Source organism: Falco naumanni, chromosome 15 (assembly GCF_017639655.2).
Source record: "Falco naumanni isolate bFalNau1 chromosome 15, bFalNau1.pat, whole genome shotgun sequence".
NCBI classification, from domain to species: domain Eukaryota; kingdom Metazoa; phylum Chordata; class Aves; order Falconiformes; family Falconidae; genus Falco; species Falco naumanni.
Window position 1 is genome coordinate 14,914,459 of NC_054068.1, and position 15,328 is coordinate 14,929,786.

A 15,328-nucleotide genomic window follows, 5' to 3' on the forward strand; every position below is an offset into this window, starting at 1 on the left:
AATACTTCTTAGATAAATGCATTTTCCATGTGGGCATATTTTCGTGCTTTGATTGCATTGACTATAATCTCTATAAACATTTGCCACTGAAAAATGTGATTAATTCGGTTTAGTTGTGGCTTCGGTGCCAGTACAAAAGTGTGTCTGATGCCCACATCATTGTGTAGATTTAAGCAAGCGATGGCGATACAGGCCTACAAAGGCAAAGTCGCTATGAAAACGCTGTCTATAACTGTGTAACTACACCTTTGAATGCATCCCTCAACCTAGAAAATGTAATAAAAGAAGGCAGTCTCTGTTGTAGAAAACTAGAATCAAATGAGCGGTATGGTAAAAACTTAATGGCCACTAATACTGAAATATTAATTTAATCTGTGTGTAGTTAAAAGGAGATGTTTTCTCTCCTGATTTAATGCCCCAAAAAACTTATTTTTCACTTTCATGAAGAGATCTGTGTATGTCCCCTCTTGGGGAGATGCCAGCGTGGCGCTGGAGCAGGATTCTCTGTGTTCCAAGGCAGAACGCAGCGGAACAGCAGAGCGGTTCTCCTTTGCGCTGGTAACTTGCTTTGTAATGCTAAATGGTCAGGAGCGCTTCAGGTTAAAGCCCATTCATGGGTTAAAACCAAAACGGAATCATCCATGCTCCGTTTACTTTAGTGAAAGGAGATAACACAGGGAATTGTGTTTCATTGGGGATAACTGTAGAACTGGATTCCTTAGAACAGCTTGTTTTATTATTTCTTTTTACTGCCTGCGTATCCAGGAGGGATTGTTTTATAACACAGTTTCAGTCGTGTTCTGTTTCGGGAGAATTTAGCATCTAAGAGGGCCTGTGTAGCAACAATAACACTTGAGAAATGAAGTGGGGTGGAGATTTTCTGGTTTGTTTTGGATTTTACTGGAGCGTATGAAAGCTGATTTACTGCTGTCTTATATTTAGTTTCGCATTTAACAAAAAATGTTAATCTTGCTAAGTTCTCAGACTGCTCTGTATTCTGGGTTAATGTGGAATCTATGTATAGGGTGGCAATTCATTATGTTCTGACTGTATGTGATGGCGGTGGTCTTTTAATGTTTTGGTTCGTAGACGTAGTTCGTAGATCATTTGTGGGGTTTTGATTTAAGTTACTGGAAATTAAGGTTCTGCCCATCGATCTTGGGAAGAGTACAGTCAAAATGATAGACTGCTTATTTTTTTCTATTTTCAAGGAAGTAGATAACGTGTGAAGAAGGAACTAAAATTTCTAATTGTAGGTAGACTGAGATACATTAAGATTTTTCAGCTACCTAAATTACATTTAGCATTAGAGCATGTCTAATTTTGATGGTTTAGAGAGATTATTGGATTATTTGTTTTGTAGTGTTAATTATAAGCACACTCTTGCTTTCGTTTCTTGTAATACAGTTGTCTACCACAGGTGACACAATTCGAAAATTGTTGAATGTTATTTTAGAATTTAAGGCACGTGTGTGTCCATATGGTATTGCAATGAAAAAGTCTGGTGAGATAGTGGTATTGACCATAAACTGTTCAGCCGGATTTAGACGCTTCTAGAAGCAGGTGTGGTGTTTAACAATGCAGTTGTAGTTTTGTAGCAGCAAGGTGGGTTAGTTGGGTTAAGTACAACTTTTGTTGGTGCTACTTCTGTTTTCCTCACCTCGCCCCGTACGCTTGGAAGGCCCAGGAGGTACATTTTAATCCGTGCTCTTGACTGTTGTGCCCATTTTCTCATGTGTGCAGAATGAATGGATTTTTTTCAGAGTTCTGAGATTTCCTGGGAGCGTGTGCAGAAAGGCATATAGTGATAGCATCTGTCCAGGGAGAGTGCAGCTAAAGACTAATATTGAGCTGCTTTCTCTGCTCGTGCCGGGAATGGAGTCGAGGATTTTTCCCTTTATCCTGCCTCCAGCAGTTTATAACCTTGTTAAGAACAACTAATCTGTCTTTTATCTTCATCTTCTGAAAACGCTGGGGTATATTTATCATTTGCACAGCATACAGAATACAGTTGAAACAGATCCTTCAGCCCATTGTCCAATGTGAAAATGCAAGGCGGGAGAGGAACCGAGACAGGGGGGTGTCTGTTGCCATGGCTTGGGGAGACGGTGATTGATGTTGTGTGAACAACACCTTAGCTTGCGCTATTAGACAAATGTGAAATCAAAGATGTTAAAATGGAACTTCTAACTGCAAGATTTATGTAGCGGGACATGTAGGAGTTTAATGTTTTTATGCATTTCTTTATATATAATATATAGCAAGTGCTATATATTGCTGTCGTTACTGGAAAGGGTGACATACTTCTTCAGGAGTAGTGTTGTATCTATTATGTTGATCTGTGTTTCCCTAGACCACTACCTGTGATCCTCCAGCCCTTGACCTGTTAAGTGACAATGAAAGTAACTTTCTGTTCAATGTTAGAGCGATGCTGTAGCTGCCCAGCAATCACAGTTACATTTTTCCACAGGACTTTCGAAAGCCTAGCTATTTTTTCCACAGTTTTTTGTGTTGTGCCAGTTGCGCTGCAGATGCATTTGCTTAGTTATGGCCCGCGTTAGAACCACCACTTACTGCCTGCCATAAATGAGTCAACGTCGTTGGGTACGTTTATGTACGAGAGGCGTTAGTACCGGTATCGGAGAGGGAAGTACTTCAGTGAAGATGCTGTTTGCACAGATTTATGTATGGTTTGCAGCCTGTGGTTACACAGTACCACTCAGTTCACCATTAACACAGTAATAATTAAGCCTTAACTTGAAGGCCACTCCCCAAGTTAGATCACAGGCTGTCTAGAAATCAGTGCAGTCTTGGAGAGGGCTCTTACGTTTTTGGGATGGGGGTGTCTTTGCTTTTTGTTTTATAAACATAATGCACTGACTACAGTAGAGAATTGGTTTGAGTTTTCTTACTGTTTGTATAGATGCAATTGAAAGCATGATCACCTTATTCTGAGGAGGAAGATCTTTTAATGTCACTTGAACTTTTTGACTTCTCAGTCTGGTCTCTTTGTGCATGTACTTTTGTCACAAACTTATTTCATGTGGCAAAAACTCAAAGATTTTTAGCAGAAATGCAGTGCTGATAGGCTTTTGGGAGAATGTTCTCAAGACCTTCTGGAAACCCATGAGCTCTAACTTGATACCAAGGCTCACAGATGCCTGAACAAGCAAGCGTTCACTCTGAACTTTTTATTCTATCAATGTCTATCCATCCATTGTCACAGAAAACGCTGTATTTTTATATAGTCAGTTGACAGAAGATGTGTTTAACTTCTGTCATTCAACTGGTGATTTCTAGACAAAAGTAGACAAAAAGCATTTTGGGGATGCAAACATATGCTGCTTTTAGTTCTGTTGATTTTGCAGTCATTGAATGGTAGAGAAGACATGAGCAAGGAATAACTGACATCTTGGTTTTTAGCTAGTGATGCATGCTGCCAGTGAAAAGCAAGGCGAATTGCCATTGCAAGAACTAGGGAGTGCAGTCACACCAAGATTTCACCCACCTTGTTAGAATTCATTCCTATTTGCGTGGATTCCTGATGTAAAATACTAGTATTTATTTCAAACATGAAGTATCTGTGTTACAAATAATGGAAGGGAATGTTTCTCTCTCCTGTAAAACGTAATGTATCTTTCATATAACTGTAAAAAGTAGCTGTCTGATTGAAATATTTCAGAGTAAAGGGTTGAAAGCTGTTCATTATTTTGAAGTTAATATTTAACAAAGGTTACCCAAATAACTGGGTTATTTCACTTTTTACAAAAATGTGTATCAAAACATTATGTCGTATCAGGCATAAAAGAAATACACTGATTGTATAAATTCTATATTTTTGTATGAAGCAAAATGTTTTTCCAACTTTTTTTTTAAATTGAAGAAAAAAAAACCTAAAAAAAATGAACAAACCAAACAGTGGAAGTGATTCCCAGAAACCTATTTTTTATTCATTCTCCAGAATGCATCTTGCTGGCTATTACTGATAGGAACATCTTCCCAGAGTTTTGAGATTTACAAGTTTTCATCCAGTGTTCTTTTGGTTTGTTCGCACAGTAAGAAAAAGCAATGCAGGCAGTGATGTCTGTCATACGCATTAATTGTTTAAACAGACACTTCACTATTCATGCTCTATCTAACAAAATATAATTAGCAATGCTAATAAATTTTTTTTAATTATTTTCTAGGGTCCTTTAGAAAATGATTTGGTAGTACATGTGGCCCTCATAGCAGAAAGTCAGCGGTAAGTAATTTTATTAAGAATTGCTTTTGTAAAGAATGTGTATTATTAGGGAAGTGTTGAACGATAGACATCTTAAATTTGCTGAAGGTATTCAAGGAAGCGTAGAATATAATACTGCTGCTTGTGTCTCTGCTGCCAAGATACCTGTTCAAGCTAACTGTTCTGTGGTTTGTCGTTAAATTTGTCATTATTTCATTTGTAGCCTACAAGTGTTTCTGAATACTTATGGAATCCAAACTCAGACCCCGCAGCAGGTGGAACCAATTCAGATATGGGCTCAAAAAGAACTTGTCAAAGTAAGGAATTCTGCATCTAAAAATATTTACCTATCTATAAATTTCTTTTGTAACAATAGGAATTTATATCAAGCTATTAGATTTGTATCTCATTTGGCTTGTTATCTACCTTTTTGTGTTATTCTAATTTGGTTGCAGGATATGCTGACGCTGGGCAGTGTCACATGCCTAGCTACAACTTTCCGTGAAACACTGAAGCCCAGATGTTCTGTGTTAAGCTAATTGGGCTTATGACTTGAGTCGCTTTCAAAGAATATTGAATGAATAATACGTTTTTAATAATAGCACAGTAGACTAAATGAATCTGGATGGAGAAACAAACAAATGTGCAATAGTCAAAGAAGTGGACTAAGGCAATAGGCATAAACCATCCATCGTATTTCATAGCGTAGCCCCTTCTGTAACATGGTTGGTTTTTTTAGAAGTCCTTTGAGTCGATTATACCCAGGAAGGCTGGTGTTTAAACACCCCTTTAACTTGGCACATGTCAAAAATTACTGGGACGAAAGACATCTTCAGTGGCCTCATTGTCCTCTGTGAAGGCTTCGGGTTCCCTGTTGCTGTAGAGGCAGGTAGCTCCACGGGGAGTGCCCCAGCCTTTCACTGAAAAACCCTGGCCCGTACTGAGCCTCACGGCTGATGCTGGCTTAGGTGCAGCTGTTTAGGTAGCTGTCAATGCCACGGGAGGCCAGCAGCCGAAGAGGAATGGTCTATGGGCCATACTGGTCTGCTTCAGCATCCTGTTCGTTGTTCAGTCATTTTTAGTACTATATCCTTAGCGCTTTGGCTACGCTGAAGACGTGCTTCAAGCTGCCCGCTGCTGTTGTCCATTGTTTCTTTGGTCTCCCTGACAAAAAGATGACACCTTCATTAAGTTTTATTAATTTTTAATTCATACAATGAAGAAACTGAAAGTTGCATTAATTTTACTAATTATCAGTTAAATTCCTAGCTGTGACAATTTCTGTATTAGGGATTATTTTTCCAGAGCTGGTGAGACATTTGGTAATTCTGACATTTTCTTTATACTCATGGTGAATAGGTACATCTGCCTCCTCAAAATTTTCTTTTAAAGGAATGTCATGAAAACATGAAGTCGTCTGAGGCAAAATCTGTTTCTAGTGGGCTTCTAGAAAAAGTTGTGCTGTAGCTGTGAAGCTGAAGAAATGAAGATGTTTGGGGCATTATGAGAACTGAGGTTTAATCCCCGGGTTTGTGCAAAAGCCCAACGCAAACCAAAAAGCAAATAAACAAGGAAGCCCTGGTAGTAGTTGTCATCCTTTGTCGGGTGGGGAAGCTCATGCGGTTTCTATTTTGGGGAAAAGGGTATTGATCCATAGAGATCATGGATCTCAATATTTGCTGTTCCGATGCTGTCAATTCTCAGTGGTATTACATTTAATTAGAAGCTTTTGAATTGGTCTGGTGGCACGTGACAACAGTTTAAACCTCTGGGCTCATAAACAGGCATGTGTCCAAAACGGTCATGTAAAAAGAAACAAATGGCTGAGGGGAAGGAATTGATTCAGGAAAATCAAGGGTTGAGAGTAGGACTGGGGGCCGTGGAAAGGGAACCACAAAGTGGTTCCGGGGCATGGCCCAGAATGAAAAAAGGAAGAAAAGGAAAACAAGAAAAATGGAACAAGATGAATGCAATGTATAGGAAAAAGCACTACAGTACTATACTTCTACTACATTTATACAAGATAATAGCAGAATACTCCATAGGCATAGACTAAAAACAGAACACAGAAGCAGATGGTGTGAAAGATCGCTCTAGTTTGGTTCACTCTCATAAATCAAACCAACAGTCCAGTCTGCTTTCACAGCCGTTTCTTGCTACTAGCAACTTTAATTTTCCAGAATTGAAGGGCATTTTAATGCAAAAAAACCTGCTTGGAGCAGCTGGACTCACATGAAACTGTACTTTTGTTCAGGTGCTCTGGTGCTGAATCTGAACTGAGGTTCTGACTGTAACAGATCAAGTTGGAAAGCTGTTACAGCAGATGAGGCTGCTTTAGCAGCTGTAGAACACAAGGTCTCAAGATAAAGCAAATACTACTGGGAGTTCTGTTTTTGTTAAGAAAACGTTTTATGTCTTACATTATAACAAAATGAAGGTCCTTTTAGTGTCAAATTACGATGCCTACTGCCATTCTTTTAGTCTCCATTATCTACTGCAAAAAGGGGTTCACTATCCTTTTGGGTTTGTTATGTGTAGATGGGGTATTCAAAGCTGTTAGTGTTTTGATGTCTGCGTCCCCGTCCCACTTAAGTACAGTTGTCTAGTCTGGATGAACAGGTGATGTAGGTAACGTGTTATTTTTCTTTTTTTAAATAGTTATTTGTCTTAATGAGGAAACATAGGCAATATCAGGAAGGCCCCAAGCTGACAGCAATAAAAAGCTATCGAGTGTAAAGCGGAGTGCACAAGGAAGGCTTTTATCTAGGTTCTCCTCAGTTTGCTTGATTCTTTCTCACAGGCGTACTTCCATTTGGGAGTCAACGACAAACTCGGATTATCTGGAAGACCGGACAGGCCTATCGGATGCCTTGGAACATCAAAGGTTGTTGCAGGAAATTTTTGTATTATTGTTATTGATGTGTATTTCAGAAAAGCATTGAATTAGGCTCTGTATGATTTTAAATAGAATTGAAATGTAATCTGATTTTACGCATATATCTTATTTTAAAGGCCCTGTAATGTGTTATGCTATTACAAATGTGCATGTTCTGTCTTACTATTAAACTGTCATGTTTCCTGGACATCCAATTACGGTAACACTTGGCCAAAACAGGCTGAGTGGTGATGAAGTGAACAGCTTTAGGGGAAATAGAATGTAGATCTGCATACCTAATAAAAAGCAGAGTATCTATAATTAGATATGTTGGTTTTATCTTAAATACTTTTTTTTTTTTAATTCAGCTGTTCTGCATTGATTATTACTTCAATAGTTTCAAAAGACCTTTCTTTTTAGCTACTTTCATGCTTCAGGTATTTTGAAGATTAACCGAAGCTTTCTCTCTCAACAGATTTATCGAATACTAGGAAAGACTGTAGTTTGCTACTCGATCATTTTTGATCTAAGTGATTTCTACATGTCTCAGGATGTTATGATGTTGATTGATGACATTAAGGTATTTTATCTGTAACTTTGAGAAACTGACAACAATAGAGTCTGTAGCAGAATAAACTGAAGTTTGATGAGATGGAAGACTGAAAGGGGAACACTGTGGAGTGTGTATTCTTCTAACGTATAAATAAGCTTGCTGTCTATGCTGCAAAGTGTATTAAGATGAATATCCTGTCAGCCCAGTATGAGCTCTAGTGAGTGTCTCTGTCTGACAAAAAAACTCACCCAGAAGTGGTTTGGAATGCTGTCGTGGGGCAAGCAAATTATCATGTTTGTTTCTTTGGGAAAACAAAGGGTCTTGGCTGAAAGGCAGAATGAGACTGGCCTTTAAGGAATATAGGAGGGCCTTTACCTGGAGGAAATATTACTTGACTTTGCACAACTATTAAGAATCGCCTTCCTTACCTAATTTTTAAGGCAGGCAGCAGTGCAAAGCTTACCTGTCATCAGGTTGCCAGTTTCTGAGCAGCTACTTCCAGCGCACAGAGGCGGCACAGGTTGTTGCCCACTGGCAGCCTGTGGCTCAAGCCCTGGGTTCTCACGTGTGCCTGCGGGGTCATTACACGTAGCTCAGTACACCGTGCTCCGGCGGTTCAGTCTGTGACCAATATATGTGCTAGAAGTATTTTCAGAAAACTTGTGAAATAGCAGTGCTTGAAAGCAACCTGTATTTGCTGAAGAAATGTTAGTGCTTTGTTAGCTAAGGTTTTGTTAATCTGTTGGGGTTTTCGGTGCTGTTATTTTAAGATGGCTCTTCTCATATCTTGCACTGTGTATTCTGGCACGTGCTGGTGGGTCTTCTGGTGGGTTTGTGTGTGTGTGTGTGACTAAGGTATTATTTCTTCCCTAGAACGCACTGCAGTTCATTAAGCAGTACTGGAAAATGCACGGCCGTCCGCTATTTGTTGTACTTATCCGTGAAGACAATATAAGGTAGAGAGAGAGAGAAAAGCACCGTTTGCCATGTGGTATTTACCTAATCACAAGATTAATGGAGTTCTGTTTCAAATTTCAGAGGGAGCAGATTCAATCCAATATTAGATATGTTGGCAGCCTTTAGAAAGGGAATTGTTGGAGGAGTGAAAGTTCATGTCGACAGAGTACAGGTATGATGATTTTCCTGAACGTTGCATTCTTACCTCCTAGTATTGGTACGTGTACTTTTACTACTTTTGTTTTTCATGTGACTTCTAAGTATTTTATGTAGTGTCATAAAATTAAGGAGTCAAGACCCAAGACATTTGGTGCAGTTTTTGTTTTATCTCAAAAGAAACATGGGTTTGTTTTAGTTTCTTTTGATGAGTCTTTTGAAAGTTATAATCTTCATAGAGAATTTTCAGAAGGGAGAAGGTTTTGTTGGTTTTTTTTTTTTGTTCCGCAATCTTGTGAAATTACCATCGAAGGATAAATCCACAATGTCAAGCGTTGAGGGATTTCTTTTGATTATCTCATTGAGGCAGGGAAAGAAAGGTCCTTCACATATATTAAATTTCTTAAAAGAACTAACATCTGGTTCTAACATCTTTGCTGTTTGACTTAATCTTAAAGCAGGAATGTCACTTTATTAAAATGTGAAAATTACTGAGTCAAGTGCTGGTTTTAGATACTTACATGTGCCGGTTAGTCTTAGTACACAGCTATTGAAAAATGCTTCTTTTTGTAAGAGAAAGAGCAAAGACACAGTTGAAGATCATGAATTTGTAGCAGAGCTGGGTCATTTGTAAATTAAATAGTCATCGGTATAATGGTTTAAGATATTCTTGTAATCTTTCAAATATTTATGTGTTGCCACTGGCCACGTGTAGGTCATGTAGCCTCTCCTGTTACCATTGACTTTGCGTGTAGCAAATGCCATTAGTGACCATGCAAAACCTCTCATTTGCCTACAGTGCTTGTTGTTGTGGTTTGTTTGGGTTTTTTTAATTTAACTGCAGTGACTTTCTTTCTTGCCTTGCATTTGATGAAACGTATGTATCATCAGGCGAGAAATTTCTCAAATTTATAGAATCATAGAATGGTTTGTGTGGGAAGGGATCTTAAAGATCATCAAGTTCCAGCCACACGTATATAAAATAGGACACATTATTTGTGTCCTTTATTTTAAGCATTACACTGTTGCAGTCATCAGGGAGCGAACTTCCCCTTCTGTACTCAATGACCTTCTGGAAAGGTTCTTTTTTTTAAAAAAAAAAAGTAATTGGTAATTTTAAAGTGTTAAAGATGTTGACAGTCACTGGTCTGTTCATTATCGGCTCTCCATTAAAAAGAGTATATGGTAAAACTGCAAACAAATGTTTATTTGGCTGTAAGGCCAGTGGTAGATGTTGGTGGTCAGTGTGTTTACTGGGAGAATACGGTGTGCTTTCTCCATCAGTTTAACTGTAATCGCTATCTTACGGCACAGCTGTCAGACCATTTTGGGGGAGGATTTGGGAAAACAATAGGGGATGTGTCTAATATGTGGTGTTTTCTTAAATAATTCATCTATTGCAACAGAATATCTATTGAATCTGTGAATTGTGTTCAGCTGCTTCATTTAGATGCATATGTGTAAACATGTCTAGAGAGAAAATACGTGCCCAACTTGTGAATGCTCTTTTTCCTTGTAAAATATACAAAGATCTAATTTCATTTAAAAATACATATGCATAGAAGACTCGTAGCTCTTCTGATTTTTACCTTCGTTGTTGTCATGTGCTCAAGCAGATGTGGAAGTCGAAGACTGAATGTCCCAAGCAATAAGAGCAAAGCAGGGTTTTTTCACATTCAATCATCTCGCAGTGCAACAGATCAATATTTTACTGCCAATGGTGTACAATGAAAATGGAATTTAAAAATTCACAATAGACACCGAGTTTTATTTAGCTAATGAGAACCGTCAAAAAGCAGTCTTAAGAATGCTATAGTACAATACATTTCCTCTGGCAGTATATAAATAGGAAATTCATATAAATTTGGGGTGAATTAACTGTAATGACTACATCAGATCAATGCAACGTTGAATCTCAGGTATGTGATATCCTGAGACAGAAGTATTTGTGAGCTGCATTTGATGGGCACGCTTAGGCCAGGCATGCGTGGATTAAGGAATGACTACAGAGTAGGAACCGCCACTGTCTAAAGCAGGATTTTAAGAAAGAGGAAAAATACTCTGCGAGTGTAAAGATATTTGGAACCGTGGAGAAGGAAACCACTTTCTTAATGGAAACCACCAGCAACATACAGAGATCAAAAGGCAACTGTATAGTTGTGTATATTTCTGCATCTTTTAATTCTCTCAATTTTTCATTTCAGACATTAATATCTGGAGCAGTTGTTGAACAGCTTGACTTCCTAAGAATCACTGAAACAGAAGAGTAAGGCTATGTATTAATAATAATGATTAAGTATTTGATAATTAAAGTATTTTCTGAACTGTGAAGAAATTAAATACTTCTTTTGCAGGGCTCCTGTATTTAAGAGTTTGGAGGAGTTGGATCTTCCAAAACATTCAAAAGTCAAGAGACAGTCTAGTACTCCAAATGCTTCTGAACTTGAGCAGCAGCCAGATGTAAATATTAATGACTGGAAAAACAAGTCAACGTATGAGATCCTGCAGAAACTTAATGTAAGAAAACTTGATAATATACAGTGTAACTTCATTCTTATGAAATGAGGAGTTAGGTGCTGGTATTCTTTTTACCAGCAGCCTGCTTAGATCAACATGATTAGTGCCATGGTTCGATGTTAGTAATATAGCTACTAACATGAAATGTCTGATGTTCCTCCTCATACTTGAGGAATTTTCCTCTTTACACTCCTTTACCTTAACCTCACAGAACTTTCTGGCTCCTCATGCTGTAACTATTGGCTTCCATTTTTCCCAGCTACTCACATTTTCTTCTGGTAATAAGTGACCCTCTACAAGGGGGATCCATTTGTTTTATGAACAGATATTTTATTGCTAGACTAAAATTTGAAAGTTTCCAACCATTGGTATTCACTCTGTTAGACTGGTAACTTCTTAAAATACCAGTTCCAGTCTGGCATTCTTCCTGATCTAGAAGAAAACCACCAGTAACTGCTTCTAGCTCCATGGTTTGATAGGAACACATAAAGTATCATCCTTGGTTTTCTATCTCATTACAAGTATTTCTGCTGTAAGTAGCAGGACCCAAAAACAGAAAGTTGAGAAAGAATACGACTTAATTTGGACCATGGAGAAGCCTCTGCAAGCAGCAGTGACAGTGACACAATGTATGTAGGGGTATGAAACAGTTGTGAAGTCCCCTCAAAAACAAAATCTGTAGACTTTTTCTAATTAAAAAAAAATTGCCCTTTGGTTTCACTTGACATTTTTAATAGCTCTTCTTCGCTGAAAATCTGAAGGCTATGTGTGGTTATGTTGTTGCTGTTGTTTTTAAGGACTGCAATTGCCTAGCCAGTCAAGCGTTACTCTTGAGTATATTGCTTAAAAGGGAAGGACCGAATTTTATCACCAGGGAAGGTAAGGGCTTCTTTCCTTTGATTATCCTGAGGATTTCAGGAAGCATCTGTATGTTTAGTTGTAATGAACATGAATAATGGCCGTGCAGGCAGAGTTGTGTAGCTATTTTCTTTGTCATTTAAAGCAATTTCTGCATTAAATGGGACATGCAAATTCACAGCGTGGTGGGGAATGAGCTGCTAAATATATGAACTTCTTCAGATTGGTTGTAGGCCAGTGCTGTATCCGGTTGTAATTTTGAACACACAGATAAAAAAATTGGGGATTTGACCTTGTATAGAAAACTGAAACTAAAGACAAGTTTGTGTGTCTGTAACACTTAGTCTGAAACGTGTGAAGCTTTATACTGAATTTTTATTAGTCAGACTTTAATTCAATATATCTGTGAAGCTTACCCTAATTTTGTATTATGGCTTATCATTCAGAAGAGGCTACTAAATCTTTTGGCTTTTGTTCTGCAAGGTTTAATGGGGTTTTTGTTGTGTTTTTTTTATTTTTTTTCCAAGAGTGCTTGTTAGCTGCCTTGGTATATATGAATACTGCTCAGAAAAAGAGAAGCATTAAGATCAAGTAATATTCTCTCAGTTATTCATCAAGCAGTGTAACTTACCACCGCATGTTATAGAGCCCTGCTTCATAATTATGATACAAGACGGCTGGCTCTTGTGATGAGGAATTGTCGTTTTGACATAAATATACATTATAGCTGTACTGCTGTATTAAAAATGACATAGAAAACAATGTGAAGTGGAATAAATCCATTGGCCGATGCACAGCATATTGCTGAAATACAATGTGAGTCCAGTGTGATGGTTGGAACCTGCGTGTGAGGCACCCGTAACCTCTGAAACAGGCTTTTTTGCCACCATTGCCTGTACCATTGTCAGGCTTTGAAAGCCTCAGTAGCTTTGTTTAGTCATTTATATGTGGTGTCCTTTGCTCTGGAAACACTTGAGGCAGACTTCCTAGCCTCTGTAAGCAACTGGCATAACCTCTCTTGACCATTAGATCATGATGATGAACTCTAAAAACTCTCTTGAAACCATTTAGGTCAAAAAAAGTACTGTTGTGCCTCTTAATGTTCAGAGCTAACTTGTATAGACCTTTTTGTGCCGTGCCATCCCATATGAAATAGTAGATGATGATAGCCTTTTTAATATGCACCTTGCATTACAACAGTCTGAGTCACTGACTAAAAGTTCCTGGCCTCCTACGACTGCAGACTACTGAGACTGACATTAAATAATCACACAATCAATAAAACATAAATCTAAAAATAAAATCTCAAGAACTTTGGTTGTTTCTGCTGACAGGCACAGGCTATGATTTTGAGAGTCAGCTTCTGCTACTGTTGTTGTTATAGATGAACTTAGTGTTCACCAGTAAGTGCCTGGCATGGAAAACACCACCATCCCATCTAAGAATTTAAAATCTAGAAGCTAAATGGAGTCTAAATAATGGAATGTTGTCACCACTTTTTTTTTTTTTTTTTTTTTAACATAATGGTCACCCCTTGACCCCTGCACAGTTGAAGAGATGTCAGTATGGCAATTGGATGCACTATGATCAACCATGGGTTGACAAAAGAATGGTATCTATTGTTCTGATTCATGTACTTCATGCCTTCTCTGAATCCCGGATTACCTACTTTGACTCAGAAGCAGTGCTCTTCCAGTTTCCTGTCCTCTCTTTTTTAGGTCATGTCTGTACAGGTGACGTCATAGGTCTCTCTATAGCATGAGCAGCACGTTTAGCTGAAATCTGGTTTGGCTTCTTGCATAACAACACAGAACTGGATGACAGGGGCTTCGTTGCGTCTCAGTTTTACCTATTAAGCACAATAGGGAAGCACTTTACTAAAGCTGATTTCAGAATTAACGGATCTCATCAGATTTGCCTTATTACTATTAAATGAAAACCTGTGTATCTTTTGTGCTTGTGTTTTGTTTGTGTTTCTGTTTTTTAAAAATGCATTCAGGTACTGTTGCTGAGCATATTGAAAGAATCTATAGACGAGCTGGCAGCAAAAAGCTCTGGTTTGTATACATGTATCATGTTCCTTGTGGTTTAGACCAATTATTCTTTTTCTCTCCTAATGTGTTTATAGAGTAAAGCTGGATCCTTACACACTTAACGGGGGGGTGGGGGGGTGGAAGGACAGCTTTACTGACAAAGTTATATTGTTTCATTGCAGCTGAATATCTGAATATCTGGTCTATAGTGATTTAAAAAACTTTAAGAAGTGTTTTTTTACTGTTATCTTTTAAAATACAAAAGAGCAATAAGCTGGTTTTGCTATGAGTGCTATTGCTGATGGACAGTTCTCAATAAATTTAAATCATGAGAAAAGAATACTAATATTCTTATTTCCTACAGGGCACGATAAAATATTATCAATAGCTTTCTGTAGCAAGGCTGGTGATCAAATATAAATCCATTAAGTTGATACACCTACATAGTTTGTTTATTGCCCCAAAATAATTTGGTTTGAGTTGACTTTGTCACTTATAAAGGTTTCAACAAGTAGGCTGGTATTTACATGTTGTTGATTAATTTCTCTGCCCTGAAGCTCGGTAGAAACTTCATTTCTTTTTATTGAAGAAATGAGTTGAGCCTGTCCTGAATTTTGTGCTCTCACACTTGTAACTATACCTAACAGATTAATCTGTTAAGACAAAAACTTGGTTTTCATTTTAGTCTTTTACAGTTAAATGGGCCTTTGCCAATAATAAGGGAGAACCAGAATACCTTGTTGGCATTTTTTGTAAAAACTAAAATATCAGAAGTATTTTTAGAAACAAAATATGTAAACTGTTTTTCATTTCTCTTCCATGATTGCCATGTGGCATACGTATAGGTTGGTGTTGCGCTACAGTGCTGCATTTGCACAGAAATTTTCTTCTTCTATAGGCCCACATATTACTACTTTACTGGTACATGGGAAACAGGTAAAGTGCCCAGAAGTCTGAAATGGAGCTCAGTGAGATATTTTTTTTTTTTCTTATTTGCATTTTGATAGTATCAGCTAATGCATTTTTTAAATGCTTTGCTCTTCATCTTAAGAGGTGTGTAGGTGTTTTCACAGGAATCAACATCAGTTGCTTGAATTTTTTACTAACACTACAGAATACTGCAACTTGTTTATTTATCTCTGTGGATAAATGATTCT

The 15,328-nt window shown here is 37.9% G+C and overlaps 1 protein-coding gene across 6 annotated transcripts in view; it reads left to right on the plus strand.

Moving 5' to 3' along the window:
- PHKB (phosphorylase kinase regulatory subunit beta) overlaps positions 1-15,328 on the plus strand; it is an 80,139-nt gene that overhangs the window by 51,442 nt on the left and 13,369 nt on the right. For 5 of the 6 annotated variants that reach the window (XM_040615212.1, XM_040615215.1, XM_040615214.1 and 2 more), the window contains 10 exons: positions 4,188-4,243; positions 4,446-4,539; positions 7,023-7,106; positions 7,573-7,677; positions 8,524-8,606; positions 8,689-8,779; positions 10,968-11,029; positions 11,118-11,280; positions 12,078-12,159; positions 14,138-14,195. In XM_040615212.1, coding sequence (XP_040471146.1) covers positions 4,188-4,243; positions 4,446-4,539; positions 7,023-7,106; positions 7,573-7,677; positions 8,524-8,606; positions 8,689-8,779; positions 10,968-11,029; positions 11,118-11,280; positions 12,078-12,159; positions 14,138-14,195 — 878 coding nt within the window. Of the gene's footprint in view, positions 1-4,187; positions 4,244-4,445; positions 4,540-7,022; positions 7,107-7,572; positions 7,678-8,523; positions 8,607-8,688; positions 8,780-10,967; positions 11,030-11,117; positions 11,281-12,077; positions 12,160-14,137; positions 14,196-15,016; positions 15,108-15,328 lie in introns of all 6 variants that reach the window. The other variant, XM_040615213.1, reaches the window with a different exon arrangement.